The sequence below is a fragment of the Pseudophryne corroboree genome, chromosome 1 (assembly GCF_028390025.1).
Source record: "Pseudophryne corroboree isolate aPseCor3 chromosome 1, aPseCor3.hap2, whole genome shotgun sequence".
Taxonomy (NCBI): Eukaryota; Metazoa; Chordata; class Amphibia; order Anura; family Myobatrachidae; genus Pseudophryne; species Pseudophryne corroboree.
Genome location: NC_086444.1, coordinates 1,181,621,169 through 1,181,643,875, shown reverse-complemented (window position 1 = coordinate 1,181,643,875; position 22,707 = coordinate 1,181,621,169). Strand labels below are relative to the sequence as shown.

At 43.8% G+C, this 22,707-nt stretch overlaps 1 protein-coding gene across 1 annotated transcript; it reads right to left on the bottom strand.

The window, feature by feature from the left end:
• Nucleotides 1-3,675: 3,675 nt before the first annotated feature.
• LOC134932160 (uncharacterized) lies at nt 3,676-15,558 on the bottom strand (the record flags this gene model as incomplete). Its single annotated transcript, XM_063926311.1, has 3 exons — nt 3,676-4,501; nt 13,361-14,031; nt 14,215-15,558. Coding segments are annotated over 3 exons (2,841 nt in total), but the record flags the coding sequence as incomplete, so codon positions are not given.
• Nucleotides 15,559-22,707: the final 7,149 nt, after the last annotated feature.

Below are 22,707 nucleotides of genomic sequence, written 5' to 3'. Positions count from 1 at the left end.
AGTTACTAAACAAGTACAAAAACATAGCCGCTGTGCGATGCTTTGTACTTGTGCGGGGGGAAGGCGGACAGACATGCGGGGCGGGCTAGCCCTGTGCTGGGCGTCCTCCCGCATGTCTGGGAACATGATCGTAGCTGTGCTAAATTTAGCACAGCTACGATCAACTCGGAATGACGCCCAAAGTTATCAAAAATATTGACTACAATGACCTTCAGGCTGTGTCGACCTTTTGACCCTATCGCCCTAATGCATGTCGACCATTAGTGGTAGATCTGTTGACTGCAGACCTTTTTAGTGTAGATCTATAGACCGGATACCGTCAGTTTATAAGGGCAGAATTATTTTACTATCGTACCACATATTTATCTTATATAATGGAGCCCATACATCAGCAAACAATTGGTGCAATTCTGCATTTTACAAATGATGGTGTAAAAAACAGAAAAGTGATAGATGAGGTTCACCGATCGCCAATTTCAACCAAAAAGTGATCGGAATCGGTAAATAGTTGTCCTGTACAACATGTTGGGTTTCGCTGACCAATCGGGGCCCTAGTTTGCCAGTGTATGGTACCAATCAGCTGATTTGCAGACCGTTACTGGTATTTTATTATTATAATGGAAACGTTCATGATTCGCAGATCTGAACTTTGGAGGAAAATTATCTGTGAATCACTGTAAAATATCGGCAATGTACGAGTGGGTGGAGAATCTGTGAATCTTTTCTTGTGAATGCTGATGTATGGGCCCTTTACGTCTGCCAGTAGACATGCTTCATTTTCATGATTGGTAGAGAGAATACAGAGCCTGATTCAGAATACGATGGTTGGCGGACAACTCTGATGGGGAGAGATCTGCGACTGCCCCGATGCTGCACTGCACATGTGGTGGTCGGGCATGATTGGGGGCGGGACGGGGGTGGCAGCCGGGTCCGTTTTACAAAATGGAGGTGTGATTTGTAGGCGTGGCGATTCCAGGGTCTGCGTCTTCTTATACTTATTTCCTGGCCCCGGTAGCGGAGTTCTAGTGGTCATTCTAAGTAAGCTTAGGCTTACTCTGATAGCGACACGATGCTGCGTCTTCCTATGTTAAATTGCTGGCCCAAGCATAGGCTTCCTCAGATGGCCAATGGTGATCTGATGCTGCGTCGGGATTTTGACTGTCGGTCAATTGTTGTCGGGATTTTGACAGCCGGAATTTTGATTGTAGGTAAATTGACCACATCCCGGTTGGAGGTTGCACTTCCTGATGCCTCTGGGTCTTAGTGCACGGTTTGTAAAATGCTGTATGCAGTATAGGAGGCAGTGCCGGATTGCACTGCTCTCTAACATAACACACCGCCACTATCTGCACATGAATACCAGCCACCAATAGCTACTTCATCATCAGCGGCCGATAAAGCTACACAAACTCTCCCCACCACCAGCTACAGATGCTGTTCCCCTACCGTATGTTTGTCATGATCCCAGCTCTGCCAATATGTTGGTTCTTTATAAATAACAGATAATAAAGAAAAAATAATTGTGGTCTCTCAGAAAACTGATTTTCTCAGATATGAGAACACCTCTGTACGCAATTGTTCCGATAGATACTGCTGTTTTCCGAGCTTCGCTGTTGGGTGCACAATCCCTGAAGAATCTGGGCAGAACATAAAGGATGTAGCAACAATGACTACTGTATAAAAGTTTATTTAGCCATGTAACCAGGGGTGTAGGGAGGGTGGCTCCAGTGGAGCTCAAGCTCCAGGCGCCTAAAATGTTGCAAGGAGCGCCGCAGCCTGACTCCGCTGGCACCTGCCGCCTGGCCGCCCACAGTTCGCAGCTCACAGCTGTTTAATCAGTTTCAGCCTTAGCTGCTTCCTGCCTCTGCGCTCCCGAGTCCCGAGTTGTGCGTGTGACGTCATGACGGGTGGAGACGCTGGAGAGGTGAGGAGGGAGGAGAGGAGTCTTTGGGAGCTGGGTGTCTGGACTGAAAAGTGAGTTCTGGCTGCGCAGCTGAGCCTGCCTGCTGCTGTTTACTATGTTCTAAAATGCATAAAATACACACACACATATATATATATATATATATATAGAGAGAGAGAGATCATATATATACAGTATGTGTGTGTGTGTATATATATATATATATATATAAAAAAATGGAGAATAGCGCCAATGCTGATCCTAAATGACACACAAGCTAAAGTATAATGGATGTGCTTAGGTGACGAAATATTTATGATTGAATGGAAAATGTTTTAACACCCCCATGAATTTATGGGTGGCAGCTCGTGCCCAGTATATGGATAAAATGTAGAGAAATGAAGTGCATGAGAGCGCCTAATAGTGTTTAAAAATTGTCAAATCAATTCACCATGTGAAAAAGTGCAAAGTGTAAATTTTAAAAAAGAATCGACTTAGCTTCCTTGGGAAACTGCTTCAGTCTGATGACACTTTTGAGACATGCAAAATAGAAAAAGCCAACATAGTGTGTACTGTTTAAATGGTATACAATGCTCCAAAAGTTTAGGGGCCTTGCTGGTCCCAATATAAATAAAAGAGCTGGATGAGCAATTCCAATTCCAATAGGTAGGAGCTATACACAATTATAATACATAAACAATAATTTTAATATATAAACAATAATTTTAATATAATATCTCCTGAAGCCAATGTAGGTAGCACACGTACAAGATAAAAATGAATAAACAGCTTATCTATCCATAGGTAAAAGTCACAAGGTGAGCAGCAGCCCAATCCTGTTAGCACGTAAACAAATGTCCTGAAGCAAATGCAGGTAGCATACATACAGAATAAATAGATTAAAATGGCTTATCTGTCCATTCCAGGAAGTCAAGGGTGAGTAGTAAGTCCCGGTCCCGACGCGTTTCGTCCTGTAGCATAGGACTTCATCAAGGGGATACTCAGTGGGAGAACAGCAGGATATTTATAAGGTAGACAATTGATCACATGTCTACCAGGTAGTGGACATAACTTCCTGTGAGTGCTGGAGAGTGTTTCTTATTGCATTATTCCGCATAAACTGACTCTAATAAATATCATTGAAATAAATGTAAATATATAGGGACATACATATATATTAACATCACACATAAACTTTATAAATTATGGTCCCTGGAGTGGTAACGGCTCAAATGCGGTCGTGAACCGCATCTTGAACCGCAGAGACGTCACTTCCGCCCGGCGTCATGGAGGACAAAAATACGACATGTGACCTGCGGCGTGAACCGCAGACGTCACTTCCGCCGGACATTGTGGGGAATCTTTCGGCGGTGACGCGCAGTCTTTCGCGTCACTGACGTTGTACAGAGAGTTCAGGGTTCATGGCGGTGACACGCATGTTACTTCCGCTATAGCTGGAACGCACAGCCATCTTCCATCTGATTGATTCAGTGATATCTTGCTGGTATTTTTGCCGTGGAACGCACGACCATTTTAGCTCTAGCTTAACAGAGACTCAGTATTATACAGATGGTAGTACATGGATAAAAGTAGAAACTTTTTAAAAGTATATATTTAGATAGTTGTTGAAAAGTGGATTGGTATATATAAATAACACATAAATATAATAACTTAGTAAATGATCTCTGGTAGGTGGAAGGTGAAACAGTGATAATGGTGAATAAAGTGCAAAGATATAAATATAAAATTAAATATATATGAACAGAAAATTACTATAAAAAGGGTGCGATCTCAAACCCCTCATTAAATCCAAGGGGAGCCATTGTCTTTAATTCAAAAATCCAGAACATTTCTCTTTTGGATAGTTTATTTAGAATGTCTCCACCCCTTTCGCCAAGATTGACAATTTCAATGCCTTTGAAGGTCATGTCTTCAGGGTTGGAGTGATGAAATTCATGAAAATGTCTATAAATTGCATGTGTGGTGATTTTGTTTTTAATGTTCCTTGCATGTTCCTGTATGCGCAGTTTAAGGACTCTCTTCGTTTTTCCAACGTACTTCAGTCCGCACGGACATTCCAAAAGATAAATCACCATTAAAGAGTTGCAGTTTATGAAATGTTTAATGGTGTATTCGCGAGAGTTGTCATTATTGGAAAACTTCTTCCGATTGCGGTGCACCAATTTGCAGATATTGCAACTACCACATTTATAACAGCCTTGGCACGGCTTGCTTTGTATTGATGTGGTAGATTTCAAAAGACTGGGTGCCAGAATCTCTTTAAGACTACTTGTTTTCCTAAAGACAACTTGGGGTTTTGGAGGCAAGACTTTTCTTAAGACTGGGTCCATCATTAGGATATTCCAGTGTTTATTCAGGGATTGACGGATGATTTTTTCATGACAGTTATATGTAGTGATGAATGGAACCGTGATACTTCTCTCTACTCCTTCTGCTTCTATCTTTCGTGGAGGCTTATGTGTAATCCTGGTTTTCACAAGGGCTTTTTCAATAACATCCTCTGGATATTCCCTTTCTTTGAAACGTTCGGCATAAAGTTTCAGTTGTGAGTCTTGATCCTCTTTTTGGCTACAGTTTCTTTGGACCCGGTTAAATTGTGAGTATGGAATATTGGTTTTCCAGCTCTGCTGATGGCAACTCTTAAAGTGTAAATAGCTGTTGGTGTCGACCTTATATGGTTACATGTAGTGATTTTAGATTCCTTTGAAGAAAGTATCAAATCAAGGAACTCAATTTGGATTTGGTCATGTTTCTCAGTGAATTTTAGATTAAATTGATTGAAAGACATTTTCCTGATGAATTCCAAAAAGGATGATTCGGTGCCGTCCCAGATAATGATAATATCATCTATATATCTTTTATATATTATCAGTTGGCTAAGGAATGGGTTGTTAGAGTAAATGTGTTCTTCTTCCCAGCTCCCCATCAATAAATTTGCGAAGCTGGGGGCAAAAATTGTCCCCATAGCTGTCCCACATGTCTGCAGAAAAAAGGAATCTTGGAATTTGAAATAGTTATGACTTAAAATAAACCTTATAAAGTCACAAATGGCTTCTTTGTGGACCTGTGTCATCTCCGTATCTCTATCAAGGTATTTCTTGCAAGCTTGAACTCCAATGTCATGAACAATACAGGTGTAGAGGCTTTCGACATCAATTGTCACCCACCAATATGTCTCCTTCCATACGCCATCTTTAAGAGCGTCCAGTATACTTTTAGTATCCTTAAGGTAGGATGGAAGTTTAGAGACATATTTACTTAGGAAAACATCTATATATTCGGACAGATGTGACGTGAGTGAGTCGATTCCTGCTATGATCGGTCTTCCAGGAGGGTTTTGAAGGTTCTTATGTATTTTGGGTAGGAAATAGAAGATTGGAATGACCGGGGAAGATGTCATCAGAAATAGTAATTTTCTGTTCATATATATTTAATTTTATATTTATATTTATATCTTTGCACTTTATTCACCATTATCACTGTTTCACCTTCCACCTACCAGAGATCATTTACTAAGTTATTATATTTATGTGTTATTTATATATACCAATCCACTTTTCAACAACTATCTAAATATATACTTTTAAAAAGTTTCTACTTTTATCCATGTACTACCATCTGTTTAATACTGAGTCTCTGTTAAGCTAGAGCTAAAATGGTCGTGCGTTCCACGGCGAAAATACCAGCAAGATATCACTGAATCAATCAGATGGAAGATGGCTGTGCGTTCCAGCTATAGCGGAAGTAACATGCGTGTCACCGCCATGAACCCTGAACTCTCTGTACAACGTCAGTGACGCGAAAGACTGCGCGTCACCGCCGAAAGATTCCCCACAATGTCCGGCGGAAGTGACGTCTGCGGTTCACGCCGCAGGTCACATGTCGTATTTTTGTCCTCCATGACGCCGGGCGGAAGTGACGTCTCTGCGGTTCAAGATGCGGTTCACGACCGCATTTGAGCCGTTACCACTCCAGGGACCATAATTTATAAAGTTTATGTGTGATGTTAATATATATGTATGTCCCTATATATTTACATTTATTTCAATGATATTTATTAGAGTCAGTTTATGCGGAATAATGCAATAAGAAACACTCTCCAGCACTCACAGGAAGTGATGTCCACTACCTGGTAGACATGTGATCAATTGTCTACCTTATAAATATCCTGCTGTTCTCCCACTGAGTATCCCCTTGATGAAGTCCTATGCTACAGGACGAAACGCGTCGGGACCGGGACTTACTACTCACCCTTGACTTCCTTGAATGGACAGATAAGCCATTTTAATCTATTTATTCTGTACGTATGCTACCTGCATTTGCTTCAGGACATTTGTTTACGTGCTAACAGGATTGGGCTGCTGCTCACCTTGTGACTTTTACCTATGGATAGATAAGCTGTTTATTCATTTTTATCTTGTACGTGTGCTACCTACATTGGCTTCAGGAGATATTATATTAAAATTATTGTTTATGTATTATAATTGTGTATAGCTCCTACCTATTGGAATTGCTCATCCAGTTCTTTTATTTATATTGGGACCAGCAAGGCCCCTAAACTTTTGGAGCATTGTATACCATTTAAACAGTACACACTATGTTGGCTTTTTCTATTTTGCATGTCTCAAAAGTGTCATCAGACTGAAGCAGTTTCCCAAGGAAGCTAAGTCGATTCTTTTTTAAAATTTACACTTTGCACTTTTTCACATGGTGAATTGATTTGACAATTTTTAAACACTATTAGGCGCTCTCATGCACTTCATTTCTCTCTCTCTCTCTCTATATATATATATATATATATATGCACACTGCTCAAAAAAATAAAGGGAACACTAAAATAACACATCCTAGATCTGAATGAATGAAATATTCTTATTAAATACTTTGTTCTTTACATAGTTGAATGTGCTGACACCAAAATCACACAAAAATTATCAATGGAAATCAAATGTATTAACCCATGGAGGTCTGGATTTGGAGTCACTTTCAAAATAAAAGTGGTAAAACACATTACAAGCTGATCCAACTTTGATGTAATGTCCTTAAAACAAGTCAAAATGAGGCTCAGTAGTGTGTGTGGCCTCCACGTGCCTGTATGACCTCCCTACAACGCCTGGGCATGCTCCTGATGAGGTGGCGGATGGTCTCCTGAGGGATCTCCTCCCAGACCTGGACTAAAGCATCTGCCAACTCCTGGACAGTCTGTGGTGCAACAGTCTGTTGGTGGATGGAGCGAGACATGATGTCCCAGATGTGCTCAATTGGATTCAGGTCTGGGGAACGGGCGGGCCAGTCCATAGCATCAATGCCTTCGTCTTGCAGGAACTGCTGACACACTCCAGCCACATGAGATCTAGCATTGTCTTGCATTAGGAGGAACCCAGGGCCAACCGCACCAGCATATGGTCTCACAAGGGGTCTGAGGATCTCATCTCGGTACCTAATGGCAGTCAGGCTACCTCTGGCGAGCACATAGTGGGCTGTGCAGCCCCCCCAAAAAATGCCACCCCACACCATTACTGACCCACTGCCAAACCGGTCATGCTGGAGGATGTTGCAGGCAGCAGAACGTTCTCCTTGGCGTCTCCAGACTCTGTCACGTCTGTCACATGTGCTCAGTGAAAACCTGCTTTCACCTGTGAAGAGCATGGGGCGCCAGTGGTGAATTTGCCAATCTTGGTGTTCTCCGGCAAATGCCAAATGTCCTGCACGGTGTTGGGCTGTAAGCACAACCCCCAACTGTGGACGTCGGGCCCTCAAACCACCCTCATGGGCCAATATTTACTAATATTCGTGTTTGAGTCGGTTTGTGTAGTGTTTAAACTCGTTTTGTATCGGGTGCATTTTCATGCAAATTTTTGAATCCATATACGCCAAGTTACTAAGCATTCGAGTTTATTGTTTTCGTGTTTTCCGATGTCGATGCCAGTCGGTTTTTTTTGGCACATTTGCGGCTGTCATTGTCGTTTGCGTACGTGTTTTTGTTGTTTTTGCTGGGTTCTTTTCTAAGTTAAAGGCAGGGGTTTTTTTTCCCCGCGGCCGCATTTTCACTTTTAGTTTCGATTTTCATCCCCGTTCGTGATTGGTTGTGTTTCAGATGGTAGGAATGTCTGTGCGCAACTATATAAATACGCCCCAAACCGTCCACACCTCGTTGGTTTAGTTAGTGGTGAGGAGGGAGGTTGTGCTGTGGAGGTTGGTGAGTAGTTGGTTTGGTGAGGAGTTTTTGGGGCGATTTCTGAGTGTAGTATTGTGTTTGAAAGAAGTCTTGTTATTCTTGTAGTCTTGTATTTTGTGGTTTTGTCTAATTTTTGGTCCAAGAATTTTTTTTTATAGTCCCTTGTCACTGTGTGTGTGTGTGTGTGTGTGTGTGTGTGTGTGTGTGATTTGTGCAGTGGTAGTGGAGGAGTGTGTTGTTTGTCTTTTTCTTTTTCTGTGTTAAGTGTTTAGATACACAATTATGTGTGACTCAGAGGTGGGTGAGGTGGAGGGTGTGAGTGAGGGGGAGGAGGTCGGTCAGGTGGAGGAGGTGAGTGTGAGTGAGGTTAGTGAGGTGGAGGAGGTGGGTGAGGTTGCTGCAGCAGCCTCAAGTAACAGTGATAGTGACAGTCAGAGAGCTCCGCAGCCACGCACCACTACTAAGACTGGGCGGAATGTAAAGTTTAGTTTTGCAGAAAATGTGGCATTGGTGTGGGAGCTGATGAAGTATCAGCGCCAGCTATTTGGGCCTGAGTCAGCCAAGGTGCCAACACGGAGGAAGATGGTGTTGTGGGCGAAAGTAGTTGCTGCTGTAAATAGTGAGGGGGTGGTGAAGCGGACGGAGGACACGTGCCGCAAACGGTACTATGACTTAAAGCGACGTGTCAAGTCCAAAATGGCCAAGGAGGCGAAGTCGGCTCGCAAAATCGGTGGTGGTCCGCCCTTTATTGCCACATATCTGGACTATGAGGAGCCCATGCGGACTATAATCCCTCCAGAAGTAGTGTCTGCAACCCATGTCCGGGATTCCGATCGCCCCAGGAAGGATGGTGAGCATGTGTATTTGCCTTAACATTCTATGACATTACTTCTGGCTTACTGTATGTTTTAAATGTGTGTCATGTGACGTTGCATATTACTCCCATCTTCAAGTGTGCGTCAGCAAATACATTGTTTTGGGTCATGTTTCATACAAAAGCCAATGTAACGTCTTACTTGCTTGTATGTCATGTGGTTTTTGGACAGTACATTTTCCATGTGTAGTTTGGACTTGGTGTGTCATTGAATTGTCCCGCAATAATGTTTTCCTTTTGCACATTGTACATTTTGAAAGTTGGAATATGTTTTTTTTTTTTCAGTTATCCATGTGCAATGTTTCCCAATCAGTGGTTGATATGTTAGATGCTGGAGTAGTGCAAAGTGTCTTTGAAGGCAGTTACATGTGTAATTTCATTAGTACTCAATGTAATATTGTTTAAGTCAAGGCCACTATTTGCTGGTTCATTTTGAGTCTGTATTTGTACACTGACACAACAACTGAAGACTTAGTTACCTTACTGTTTTAAAAAAAAAAAAAAAATTTTTTTTTTTTTTTGTTGGCCTCATATTGTGGTAATGTGTGTTTGGAGTGCCACATCACAGACCTATTTCTATATTGCATCTGTATTTTTTTTCAATTTATTAGAAAATGAAGCTGTGTGTGTTTTGACTTGTTAGTGTATGTTTTTGGAATTGTGTCCTATGTCTGTGTCCTGTATATGATTCCCTGTGTTGCACTTTCCATAGTGCATATGGCTATTGGACATTGTTTTGGGTTTGATGTTGTGCTTTTTGTGTTTAATGTCCTTATTTTTAGATTCATAATAAAACATCCATTTTTTTAAGATGTAATGTTTATAAGCATAATGGGTGGATGTATTAACAATAGCATGTTTTTTTTTTTGTTTTTTTTTGGATTTACAGTGTTGAAAAAAAGCAGTACTGGTCGTCCTACAGTCACTCCCATCACATCTGATGATGATGACGCTGTGGAAGCAGGTAAAGTGTCCATTGTAGTATAGGTTAGGTTTGTAAATGAATGGCCATAACAAAATGTCACTTTCAATACTAGGTCCATCCAAAGAAGTCTTAAGCAGCAGAAGGTGCACTTCTGGAACACACCACAAAAAACATCTCCCAGCAAAGAAAGCAAGGTCTGATGTCCAGGGCCAACCACAGCAGGCTACCCCGCCACGAAGATTACCTACTGTTTGTTCGGTGCCCCCACTCCAAATTTTAGACACACCTCCAAGACGCCAACCACACTCCCCTCATCTTGATTGTGAGTAACAAACTGTGATAACAATTAAAAATGTCAGATCTTTAAAAAAACATTTACTTAAACTCATTAAGTAAATACCCATCAAAATCTGCTATACTTACCCAAGTCAGTAAAACATGAAATGGAAACCAAACAAAATGGCCTTGACAACATCCAGTAAAGATATGTATGTCTACATCAGCCAAACAGTAGCACAATGTGTGGAAGATGCTGCAACAGAAACTCATGTGTAAGCTTTGCAAATACAGGTTGAGTATCCCATATCCAAATATTCCGAAATACGGAATATTCCGAAATACTGAATTTTTTGAGTAAGAGTGAGATAGTGAAACCTTTGTTTTCTGATGCCTCAGTGTACACAAACTTTGTTTAATACACAAATTTATTAAAAATATTGTATTATAAGACCTTCAGGCTGTGTATATAAGGTGTATATTAAACATAAACGAATTGTGTGAATGTAGACACACTTTGTTTAATGCACAAAGGTATAAAAAATAATGGCTAAAATGACCTTCAGGCTGTTTGTATAAGGTGTATATGTTACATAAATGCATTCTGTGCTTAGACTTGGGTCCCATCATCATGAGATCTCATTATGGTAAGCAATTATTCCAAAATACGGAAAAATCCGATATCCAAAATACGTCTGGTCCCAAGCATTTTGGATAAGGGAGACTAAACCTGTAGTAAGGTTGTTCGAATCATTTACACATGTGTGTTTGTCCTAACATTGCCAACTGCATACAAAAACATTACTATGTTTTGGTTGGAGACACTATAAGGCAACACATTATGGATTACAATGTGTTTTTAGTCAGGAGTATGTCTGATGTACCATACAACTCATGTATTTGCTTTCAGAATGAAGTAACCAGACACATTTGCCACAAACAGGCATACAGTATGTATGTATTTAAGTAATGAGTGATGATGTTGCTAGGCCGGATATCTGAAAGCACCAGTCCATTACATGTGTTCCATGTTTAGTGCTTTGTACCAATGTATTAAACATATGGATAAGTAACGGATAAATGTTTTTAATTTCAGCTTCTAGTCCTGGTACCAGCATCCCTCCGCAACAACAGCAAAACAGTGACATGGATGACACAATCATGTTACAAATGCATCCAGTAATCAAAGGAATCAGCCCATCCAGCACCTGTGAGTACTCCACCACAGCAAAGCACACCACCACCCCAACACAGCCCAACAACACCAGTAACACAAGGCCCTGATCAAGTGTTCTGGACCATTTGGGCTAGACAGCAGGCCACTAATGAAGATTGCCTGCGTAGGCAGACCAAAATGTTTGCAAGCCTACCATCTCACCTCAGACGAATCAGCAGAAATCTGAGTAGACAAAATGAAACAAACACAAGAATTGCAAATACCATGGAAATCATGCGTGCAGACATTACACATGTCATGGGCAACTTACAGCGCATAATGGAAGAACAGCACAGACAACAGCAAAGCTATATAAACATTTTAGAAAGCAATCAAATGATCAATGAATCCATGTCCAGAATTGTAGACAATCAAATGTTATGCACACCAGTGCCTGCAGGAATGTACTGGTGTCTGAACTGTTATGCACACCAGTGCCTGCAGGAATGTACTGGTGTCTGAACTGTTATGCACACCAGTGCCTGCAGGAATGTACTGGTGTCTGAACAGATAGGGATGCAAAACAAATGAACTCACAGACAGACTGGGGAATATGACATTACGTACACAGAAGGTGATATGGTAACAAAATAAACACAAAGTGAACAGAGAAGCCCAGAGGCTAAGAAACTGGGTGTCTCCCTAGTATTAAGAATGCTCAGATGGAAAAAGCAAGATGTTGTGTTTAAATACGTAGAGAACCCGAAATGCTGTTGCTAAGGGCAACAGCAAAACCCTAAAGGGTTACCAACGGGTGTGGCAGTAAACTCCTTGGTCAGAGATGGAATGATAGACACAAGGAGAGTCTCCACAATCCTAATCCTCACTTGCAGTGCACAGGTTCAGCTTACTGCCACTAAACTGACACCTGAACACCTTGCACAGTGAGACAGGATTTAGGCAGGCAAGTCTGAGAATACAGCCGCAAACTTGCTAAGTTCACAGAGTAGCAAAAGAACCCCAGCAAGTTAAACGACTGACTCCAGTCTTACTGCTAGGTCTGGATTGGCAGACTGTAGTACTAAATCCCAAGGCCTATATGCAGTAAGCAACAACAAATACAAAGCTACACAGTACTGGCTAACTTTCAGGAACTAACTAACCAACAAAGATTCAGCAGCATCTCCTTAACCTGAGAAGAGGCCTTATATAGCAGGTGCTGTCCACGCCCCACTCAGACCTCACAGACTGTGAGCACAAAAACCAGCACCGGATCCCCTGCCGTGCACAGAGCCTGTAACCACTGCACAGCAAAAGACCCGAACCGGAGTATCAGCTGCGCTCAGGTTACTCCGCTAGCACTTGTCTCCCGGTTGCCATGACGACGTGGCAGCACAGGGCAGGAGACCCTAACAGTACCCCCCCTCTGACGAGGGGTCAAAGAACCCCTACCACCGGGTTTATCGGGGAACTGCGAGAAGAAAGAGCGTATCAGTCTGGGGGCATGAAGATCACAACTGCGCACCCACGACCGCTCCTCCGGGCCATACCCCTTCCAGTGCACCAAAAATGACAGCCGACCCCGAACCATCTTGGAGTCAAGAATCCTTTCAACAACAAACTCCCTCTGGCCACGTATCAGAAGAGGGGAAGGTCTTCCACTGGAAGAAGGATTACTAATCGCCCGTTTTAAAAGGGAACAATGAAATGTTTTATTGATACCCAAAGAACGGGGCAGATCTAACTGAAATGCCACCGGATTGATAACCCTGGTGATCTTATAAGGGCCGATGAACCGGGGGCCTAACTTATGAGATGGCTGTCTCAACTTCAAATTCTTGGTAGACAACCAGACGAAGTCTCCTAATTTAAACCTGCAGGGTCTTTTCCGCTTATCAAAAACCCTTTTGGTAACTAATGACACAGACACAAGGGCTTTCTTCACTTTCCTCCAAATACCTCTAAGGACCGAAACCACAGAGGAACCACCAGGCGTGGAGTCCAGGGGGTCAAAAGAATTGGCCTTAGGATGATGCCCATACACACAAAGGAAGGGAGAGATCCCTGTAGCAGAGTGAGCCGCGTTGTTATAGGCACACTCCGCCATGGACAGATGAGCAACCCAGTCAGTCTGACACTTGGAGACATAACACCTGAGGAACTGCTCCAAAGACTGGTTCACCCTTTCAGTCTGCCCATTAGACTGCGGATGGTAGCCTGACGACAAGCTGACAGAAATCTGGAGATCGGAACAAAATGCCCTCCAGAATTTGGCCACAAACTGGGATCCGCGGTCAGAGACCACATCAAGTGGCAACCCGTGGAGACGCACAACATGCAGCATAAATAATTCAGACAGGCGTCTGGCCGATGGCAGCCCAACCAGTGGAACGAAGTGCGCCATCTTCGAAAACCTGTCAACGACAACCCAGATGGCTGTCATCCCCGAGGATTTGGGCAAGTCCACCACAAAATCCATTGAAATGTGGGTCCATGGCTTAGATGGGATAGAGAGTGGATGTAATGGGCCAACAGGAACCCCTCTAGGAGTCTTATTTCGGGCACAGATGTCACATGCCCGAACCCACTGATCCACATCCTTAGCCACAGAGGGCCACCACACCGCCCTAGATAGCAACTCCCGAGTTCTGGCAATACCCGGGTGACCTGCCGACTTCTTGGCATGGAATTCCAGGAACACTCGCTGTCTTAACCTAGGAGGCACAAACAAAAGACCTACCGGAAGGTCTGGAGGAGCCTGCTCCTGTGCTCTAAGGACTAATGATAAGAGGTCCTGGGTAATGCCCACTTTAATACATGATGGGGACACAATGGGCAACGGCGCCTCGGTGGTCTCCTGGATTGGAGCAAAACTCCGCGAGAGCGCATCAGCCTTGATGTTTTTTGACCCAGGGCGATATGTTATCAAAAAATTAAAGCGAGCAAAAAACAAAGCCCATCGTGCCTGCCTGGCATTGAGATGCTTCGCTGACTCTAAATATGCCAGATTCTTATGGTCGGTGAGAATTGAGACCACAAACTTAGCCCCCTCAAGCCAGTGTCTCCACTCCTCGAGTGCATCCTTAATAGCCAACAATTCCCGGTTACCCACGTCATAATTCATCTCGGCAGGCGAAAATTTACGGGAAAAGTAAGCACAGGGATGAAGGCGATTATCAGACACTCCCATCTGAGAGAGCACTGCCCCAATACCCATCTCAGAGGCATCCACCTCCACCACAAAAGGACGCTCTGGATCTGGGTGTCGTAGCACCTTGGCCGATACAAATGCCCTTTTGAGATGGGCAAAAGCCGCTTTAGCCTCACAAGACCAGTGAGCAACATCCGCCCCTTTCTTAGTGAGTGCCACCAAGGGCGCCACTATAGATGAAAATCCAGCGATAAATCGTCTATAAAAATTCGCAAAGCCCAGGAAACGCTGAAGCGCCTTCAAACTAGTGGGCTGCACCCAATCCAGGACTGCCTGTACCTTGGAACCCTCCATTTGGAAACCTTCTGGGGAGATAATATATCCTAGAAATGCGATTTGCTGAACTTCAAATTCGCACTTCTCCAGCTTCGCCCCAAGCCGGTGGTCTCTGAGTTTCTGGAGGACTAAGCGTACATGCTTCTGATGTTCCTCCAGGGAATGGGAGAAGATTAGGATGTCATCTAAGTATACAACTAAGAATCTATCCAAATATTCCCTGAGTACATCGTTCATGAAATCCTGGAAGACTGCCGGGGCATTACAGAGCCCAAAAGGCATCACCAAATATTCATAATGCCCTGAGTGGGTATTAAAGGCAGTCTTCCATTCATCCCCCTCTCTTATTCGGATTAGATTGTACGCCCCGCGTAGGTCAATCTTTGAAAAAATGGTGGCAGTACGAAGCTGGTCAAACAAGACCGAAATGAGAGGCAGTGGGTATGAGTTTTTAATCGTGATACGGTTCAATTCCCTGAAGTCGATGCAGGGTCGCAATGAACCGTCCTTTTTACCCACGAAGAAGAACCCCGACCCAACTGGAGACTGTGAAGGTCTGATAAATCCCTTAGCCAAGTTCTCCTGAATGTACTCTGCCATAGCCTGAGTCTCAGGACGTGACAGGGAGTACAACCTGCTCTTGGGAAGCTTAGCATTTGGCAACAAATCAATGGCACAGTCATAGGGGCGATGGGGAGGTAGTACCTCTGCAACTTTTTTGGAGAACACGTCCGCAAAATCTGCATAACACCCTGGCAATCCTGGCAAACTTAGCTGCGAGAGCCTGACTGGAAGGCTCAAGCAACTCCTGAAACAATCAGTACCCCAACTAAGAATCTCCCCAGAGACCCAGTCAAATTGAGGATTGTGGGCCCTTAACCAGGGTAACCCCAACACCAATGGGGCAAAAGTACAGACAGTCACATAAAAGGACAATTTTTCAGAGTGTGTGGCTCCAATAAACAAAGAAATCTGGCTAGTGCAAGAGGTAATTTTACCTTGGGATAATGGTTCCCCGTTTAACCCACAAATCTCAATTTCCGATGCCAAGGGTACTAAGGGAACAGAGTGTTTAAGGGCGAATTGGCGGTCCATAAAAACCCCGTCGGCCCCACTGTCCACAAAGGCCTCAGTCTTGACAGTTTGACCGAGGATCTTCAAGGTCACCGGAATGATAAAAGTCTTCTTGGGAAATTCTGACTTCTGGCCTGACAGGATATTTCCCATCACCCTCAGGCCCTGAAGTTTTCCGGCTTTTCTGGGCATTATACTACCACATGACCTTTATTCCCACAGTACAAACACAACCCCTGCTGTCTCCTCCGCGTCTTCTCACGCGAGGAGAGGCGGGTAGCCCCAATCTGCATAGGCTCCTCGGAAAATTCCTCAGAGTCTGAGGTTCCCTTGGGAAAGAAGGAAACCTCGGTCTCCCTTTCAAGCCTACGCTCTCTCAGCCGTCTATCCACCCGGATGGATAACTGCATGAGCTGATCCAAGCTATCAGGCAAGGGATATTGTACCAGTTGGTCTTTTATCTGGTTAGAAAGACCTCTTCGGTACTGTTGTCTCAGGGCTGGGTCATTCCACTGGGTATCATGGGCCAACCTCCGAAACTCCGTACAGTAAACCTCAACTGGCCTTCGCCCTTGCTTAAGGATCGAAATCTGAGCCTCGGCTGAGGCCGTCTTGTCAGGGTCATCATACAACATGCCCAGTGCCGTAAAAAAAGCATCAACACTTTTAAGCGACGGATAGTCAGGCTGCAACCCATATGCCCAGACCTGTGGGTCTCCTTGTAGCAAGGAAATCACTATGCCCACCCGCTGAATCTCCGACCCAGAAGACTGAGGCCTAAGCCGGAAGTATAGCTTGCAGCTCTCCTTGAAACAAAAGAACTGCGAGCGATCTCCAGAAAAACGATCCGGGAGATTTACTTTCGGCTCCTTAACCCCTGAAGGTGCTGCTGCTGCAGGAGCTCCGCCAGCGGCCTGGGAGGTGTGCATTTTAATGGACAAATCATTAAATTGTCGAGTCAGGACCTGCACCTGATCGACCTCCTGTTGCAACGTATTTTGAGGGGTATGCTCCATATTCCCACAAAATTTCAACAGGAGTATTAGGCTGCTGAATATGTTATGCACACCAGTGCCTGCAGGAATGTACTGGTGTCTGAACTGTTATGCACACCAGTGCCTGCAGGAATGTACTGGTGTCTGAACTGTTATGCACACCAGTGCCTGCAGGAATGTACTGGTGTACTCACAGACAGACTGGGGAATATGACATTACGTACACAGAAGGTGATAGGGTAACAAAATAAACACAAAGTGAACAGAGAAGCCCAGAGGCTAAGAAACTGGGTGTCTCCCTAGTATTAAGAATGCTCAGATGGAAAAAGCAAGATGTTGTGTTTAAATACGTAGAGAACCCGAAATGCTGTTGCTAAGGGCAACAGCAAAACCCTAAAGGGTTACCAACGGGTGTGGCAGTAAACTCCTTGGTCAGAGATGGAATGATAGACACAAGGAGAGTCTCCACAATCCTAATCCTCACTTGCAGTGCACAGGTTCAGCTTACTGCCACTAAACTGACACCTGAACACCTTGCACAGTGAGACAGGATTTAGGCAGGCAAGTCTGAGAATACAGCCGCAAACTTGCTAAGTTCACAGAGTAGCAAAAGAACCCCAGCAAGTTAAACGACTGACTCCAGTCTTACTGCTAGGTCTGGATTGGCAGAGTGTAGTACCAAATCCCAAGGCCTATATGCAGTAAGCAACAACAAATTACAAAGCTACACAGTACTGGCTAACTTTCAGGAACTAACTAACCAACAAAGATTCAGCAGCATCTGCTTAACCTGAGAAGAGGCCTTATATAGCAGGTGCTGTCCACGCCCCACTCAGACCTCACAGACTGTGAGCACAAAAACCAGCACCGGATCCCCTGCCGTGCACAGAGCCTGTAACCACTGCACAGCAAAAGACCCGAACCGGAGTATCAGCTGCGCTCAGGTTACTCCGCTAGCACTTGTCTCCCGGTTGCCATGACGACGTGGCAGCACAGGGCAGGAGACCCTAACATCAAAATGCTGCAACACGTGAACTCAATGCCACCCTCACTAACCTCAATGAAACACTCAGATCCCTGCAGCAACAGCAAGCAAGCAGCAGTTCTGGTACGACTACTCCAAATGTAACGCCAGTGTCATCACCACCAAGGCGCTCCACCAGAGCACGCCAACACGACAGTGGTAAAGGCAAAGGCCAGGACAAGCAACCACCCGAATAAACATTTTTTTTAAAAACACACCCATTTCTTTAAAGAGAAGAGAAACAAAACACTTACCAAGTGTATGATTAACAGAATATATATAACACTTAGCTCCTTGACAATTTGTACAAAATCATTAATTATAACTGGTACAAACAACAGGAATTTTTTTTGCAAATTTTTTCTTTATCATCTTTGTATTTTTTGTTAGCAGGAAACTGTTGTTTGAGCTGTACATAGATGTTAGCATGCAGAAAGCAGACCACTTGATTTTTTTCTAATCATTACTCTTTCTAGATTCTAATCATTCTTTGAGCCAGCAGACAGACTAATTGGCAGCCAGGCAGATTGTCTTAAGCAGGCAGAAAGCAGACCACTTGATTTTTTTCTAATCATTACTCTTTCTAGATTCTAATCATTCTTTCATCCAGCAGACAGACTAATTGGCAGCCAGGCAGATTCATCCATGACCAATACAATTTACAATGTGAATTGTAACTGTTTAACATTTCTTCTCTAGATGAATTGACAATAAAAACACAATTGAGTTGGCTAAAAGTGTCCTACTATGTTGGGGATAATAGTTAGATAATTCAGTCCGAAAATGACTGACATTATTGTTGTGCCATGTTTGTGTGTGTTAAAAATAAGTAATCAGATTTTAAAACATGATGCAGAAACAACAACATTTGAAATATTTGAAAGTTGAACACAAATGTGTGTAATAATGGATATATGTTGAAAAATGTGTATTGCCTTACAAATCTACAAGTTTTGGGCTGCAAACATAAGGAAATAAATAATTTTGCATGAGAGAAGTTTGTGTCCCTTTTATAAGCATCCTAATTCAGGTTAGAATGATTTGTAAGTGTCAACACATGTAAACACGGATGAAAAAAGCAGGTCTATTTTTTTGCCGCTTTTTTTACCGATTCGCAAAAAAATACGACCACAATTGAGCACTCAGAAACTAGCACCCAAATACGAATGAATAGTGAATTCCCGTATTCTATGAAATAACAGCCGCGTTTGACCGATGGTCTATTCATTCGTATTTCTGAACGTTGTCATTCAAACCATTACGAATAGCCCAAACACTGCCGAGATTGGTGCTTAGTGAATTCCCGGATTGGGACTTAGAAAAAAAAAACCAAATCAGACAAATTCGAATTTTTAGTAAATACTGGCCATGGAGTCTGTTTCTGATCGTTTGAGTAGACACATGCACATTTGTGGCTTGCTGGAGGTAATTTGCAGGGCTCTGGCAGTGCTACGCCTGTTCCTCCTTGCACAAAGGCGGAGGTAAGCGGTCCTGCTGCTGGGTTGTTGCCCTCCTACGGCCTCCTCCATGTCTCCTGATGTACTGGCCTGTCTCCTAATATCCACAGGCAGCCGGCACTCAGGTATTTAAGCAAACTGGGCTCAGGTGCTCCACCCAGAAAATAATACACAGTTGCCGAAAAGCAGACGGCACTCAGAGGCTTGAAGAAACAAGTATAACAGGCTGTATTTGAGATCGACGTTTCGTTGTGTGGATGTTTAAAGGTCTTGGTGCTGACCATAAACTTGCAGGTTTCACATTGTACACATTTATTTATCTATGTATTTTAAGGCTCCGGGATGTTATAAATGTGTACAATGTGAAACCTGCAAGTTTATGGTCAGCACCAAGACCTTTAAACATCCACACAATGAGAGGATCTATAACATTCGACATGTGTTGACATGCACCACGACGCATGTGGTATACATTATTGTGTGCCCAGGCGGGCTCTATTATGTGGGACAAACTATCCGAAAGTTCCGTGAGCAAATGGCTCTACACAGATCTGCTATAAAAGCTGCCCTTTCGGGTAAAGAAATTGACCAACCCGTTGCGAGACATTTTAAAACACAGGGACATTGCTTATCCTCCTTGAAATACTTTATTATAGATCAGGTGAAGGAATCAATTAGAGGTGGCGATAGAGCCAGAAAATTGCTGAATCTTGAAACTAGCTGGATTTTTAGGCTTAATTGTATACAACCGTATGGCCTCAATGAAAGAATTAACTGGAATTCTATAACTTAATGCTATGTCCTATTCTGATTTGCAGCTTATTATATAAGGGTTAAGTACTTATTATAATAATAATCATGTAGGCTGTCACTCATAGGCGTGCGCAGCACATTTTATTAGGGGGTGCTCTCTTGGAGGGGTGTGCCTAGCACCGCCTTTTGGGCGTGTCTTGCACCCTCTATTGACGGTCAACGCAATATAAAATATCCACCCTTGTACCAATCCTAATAAAGCAGATGCATTGTCAAATGTTGTGGTGTGCACCAAACAAACACCCCTGATGGCACTCACTGCAATTACACTGCTCCTCCTCAGCCTGGTCTGGCTCCCCCTCTCTTTCCCCTGCAAGCTGCAGTCACTCACTGACACTGACAGTCGCAGACTAGTTACAGCTGCTGCTGGAAAAACGCATTAAGTGTCAAAGTTGCTGCCGACCGCCTGCCAGAATTGAATTTGTCTTCCTAAAAGGAATGCTGGCTGCATGTTGCTCCTCATCAGTGGCTGGCGTTGGCATAGAATAGAAGGAGAGAGGTGGGCGTGTGACGGGTGGGCGTGCGAGCTGCATGATGTCATCACATCACATCACGCTGTTTTTGTACATTGAGGTGGAGCCGGTAGTTTGAAAGCCGGTGGCAGTGGCACCCTTGATTAACCCAGGCGTCCAGTCAGTAATGCAGTCCTGACACTCTGCTTTTTAATTGTTTTTTATGTCACTTAGGTGGCGGGTATGGTGCAACCGCTACAGTAACTGTGACCCATGGAACACGCTGTCCGACTCTCAACGAAGGCTGCGCTGTCACAGGGCCGGCTATGGAAGCGCTGCACCGCCTTGACTCAATGGCGTTGCCATAGGAACAGGTGGAACGCAGGCCGGACTTCCGCCGTCGTGTGGAACGCACGGACCGGAAGTCACGTTGTGAGCTGCGGAAGCGCCAGGGGACGCGGACGCTGGCGGGAGCCCGTGGTACACGATTCGGTGGGGTACATATAGGGTAAGTTTTTGCACAATTTTTGTTATGTCTGTTATGCTGTGATGGAATCTTGAGAAAGGGGATTGCACCCCGAAATGTCGATCTCAAATACAGCCTGTCATACTTGTTTCTTCAAGCCTCTGAGTGCCGTCTGCTTTTCGGGAACCGTATATATATATACAGTATATATATATATATATACACTATGCAATGTACCCAGCACTCCACCTTGTATTATGCTGGTTCTGGTGCCCTCATAAATAAAACATGTACAATCAAGGATGCGGCACTCACGAACACTTTGTAAAGAATCACAGACACCGGTTGAGGTATGATCAACGTTTCAAATCCGTAAAGGATTGAAACGTTGATCATACCTCAACCGGTGTCTGTGATTCTTTACAAAGTGTTCGTGAGTGCCGCATCCTTGATTGTACGTGTATGTATATATATATATATATATATATATATATATATATACACATTTATTTTTATCTAAATATTTTTCCTAAGCGCTGGTATTCACATATTTTGTACTGTACTTTGTACTTATTTAGAGGCTTCGCAACCCCCTCACCAGCAGCTAAGATGATGATTCTGACCTGATCGCTGCTGTGCGTTTTCTCACAGCGGGCGATCAGGTAGTAACTGCACATGCATGTGCACCGCAATGCGCACGTGCATCGAACAGCAACAAAGGGCATCGCTGGTCAGCGACGGGATGCAAGGTGATTGACAGGAGGAGGCCGTTTGTGGGTGGTAACAGACAGTTTACTGGGAGTGTCAGGAAGAATGCGGGTGTGTTCAAGCGTTTTCTGGGAGGGCGTGTGAGGTCAGCTCTGGCCCCTATCAGCCTGTTCTCATCACACTGTAGGAGTAAGTCCTGGGCTGCGCACACACTGCACACAGTGGATTTTTGCAGCTCTGCGTACACATGGGATCGCACACTTGCACGGTGAATTTACACTCCGCATGGAGGTGGCGACTATCCGAACGCAAGACAGCAAAGTTTGCAGCCCAGCGATCAGGTCTGAATCACCTCCTAAGTATTGTATTTGTGAATAATACAACAGAATGGACTCTGTCACCAATATAGTATTATTTTATATATATTTTCTTTTCAAGTGTAACATGAGAGGGGGGCACCGAAACATACCCATGCTCCGGGCACCATGGCACCTAGCTACGCCTCTGCATGTGGGTACTAGAATACTGAGTGATTCATACATTTTTCCCCCAGCCTATAAAACTGTTTCGAAGGAGGGGTCCAGTATTTGTCTAATGACCTGTGTCCCGTCACATAAATGCGGTACGCTAAACAGATTGCATTGACAAACAGCAGCGAAAAATAAACCGAATAGCTGGACCTTAATGTACCATGAAATCCTAAATACCAGTTGTTTAAGAGCTGTTGTAACACAGGCAAATACACTACATCACATACATCTACCTAATAGTGACTTACTCCCACATTCCCACTGTGTGGCCACTACATCACACACATCTACCTAATAGTGACTCACTACCACATTCCCACTGTGTGGCCACTACATCACACACATCTACCTAATAGTGACTCACTCCC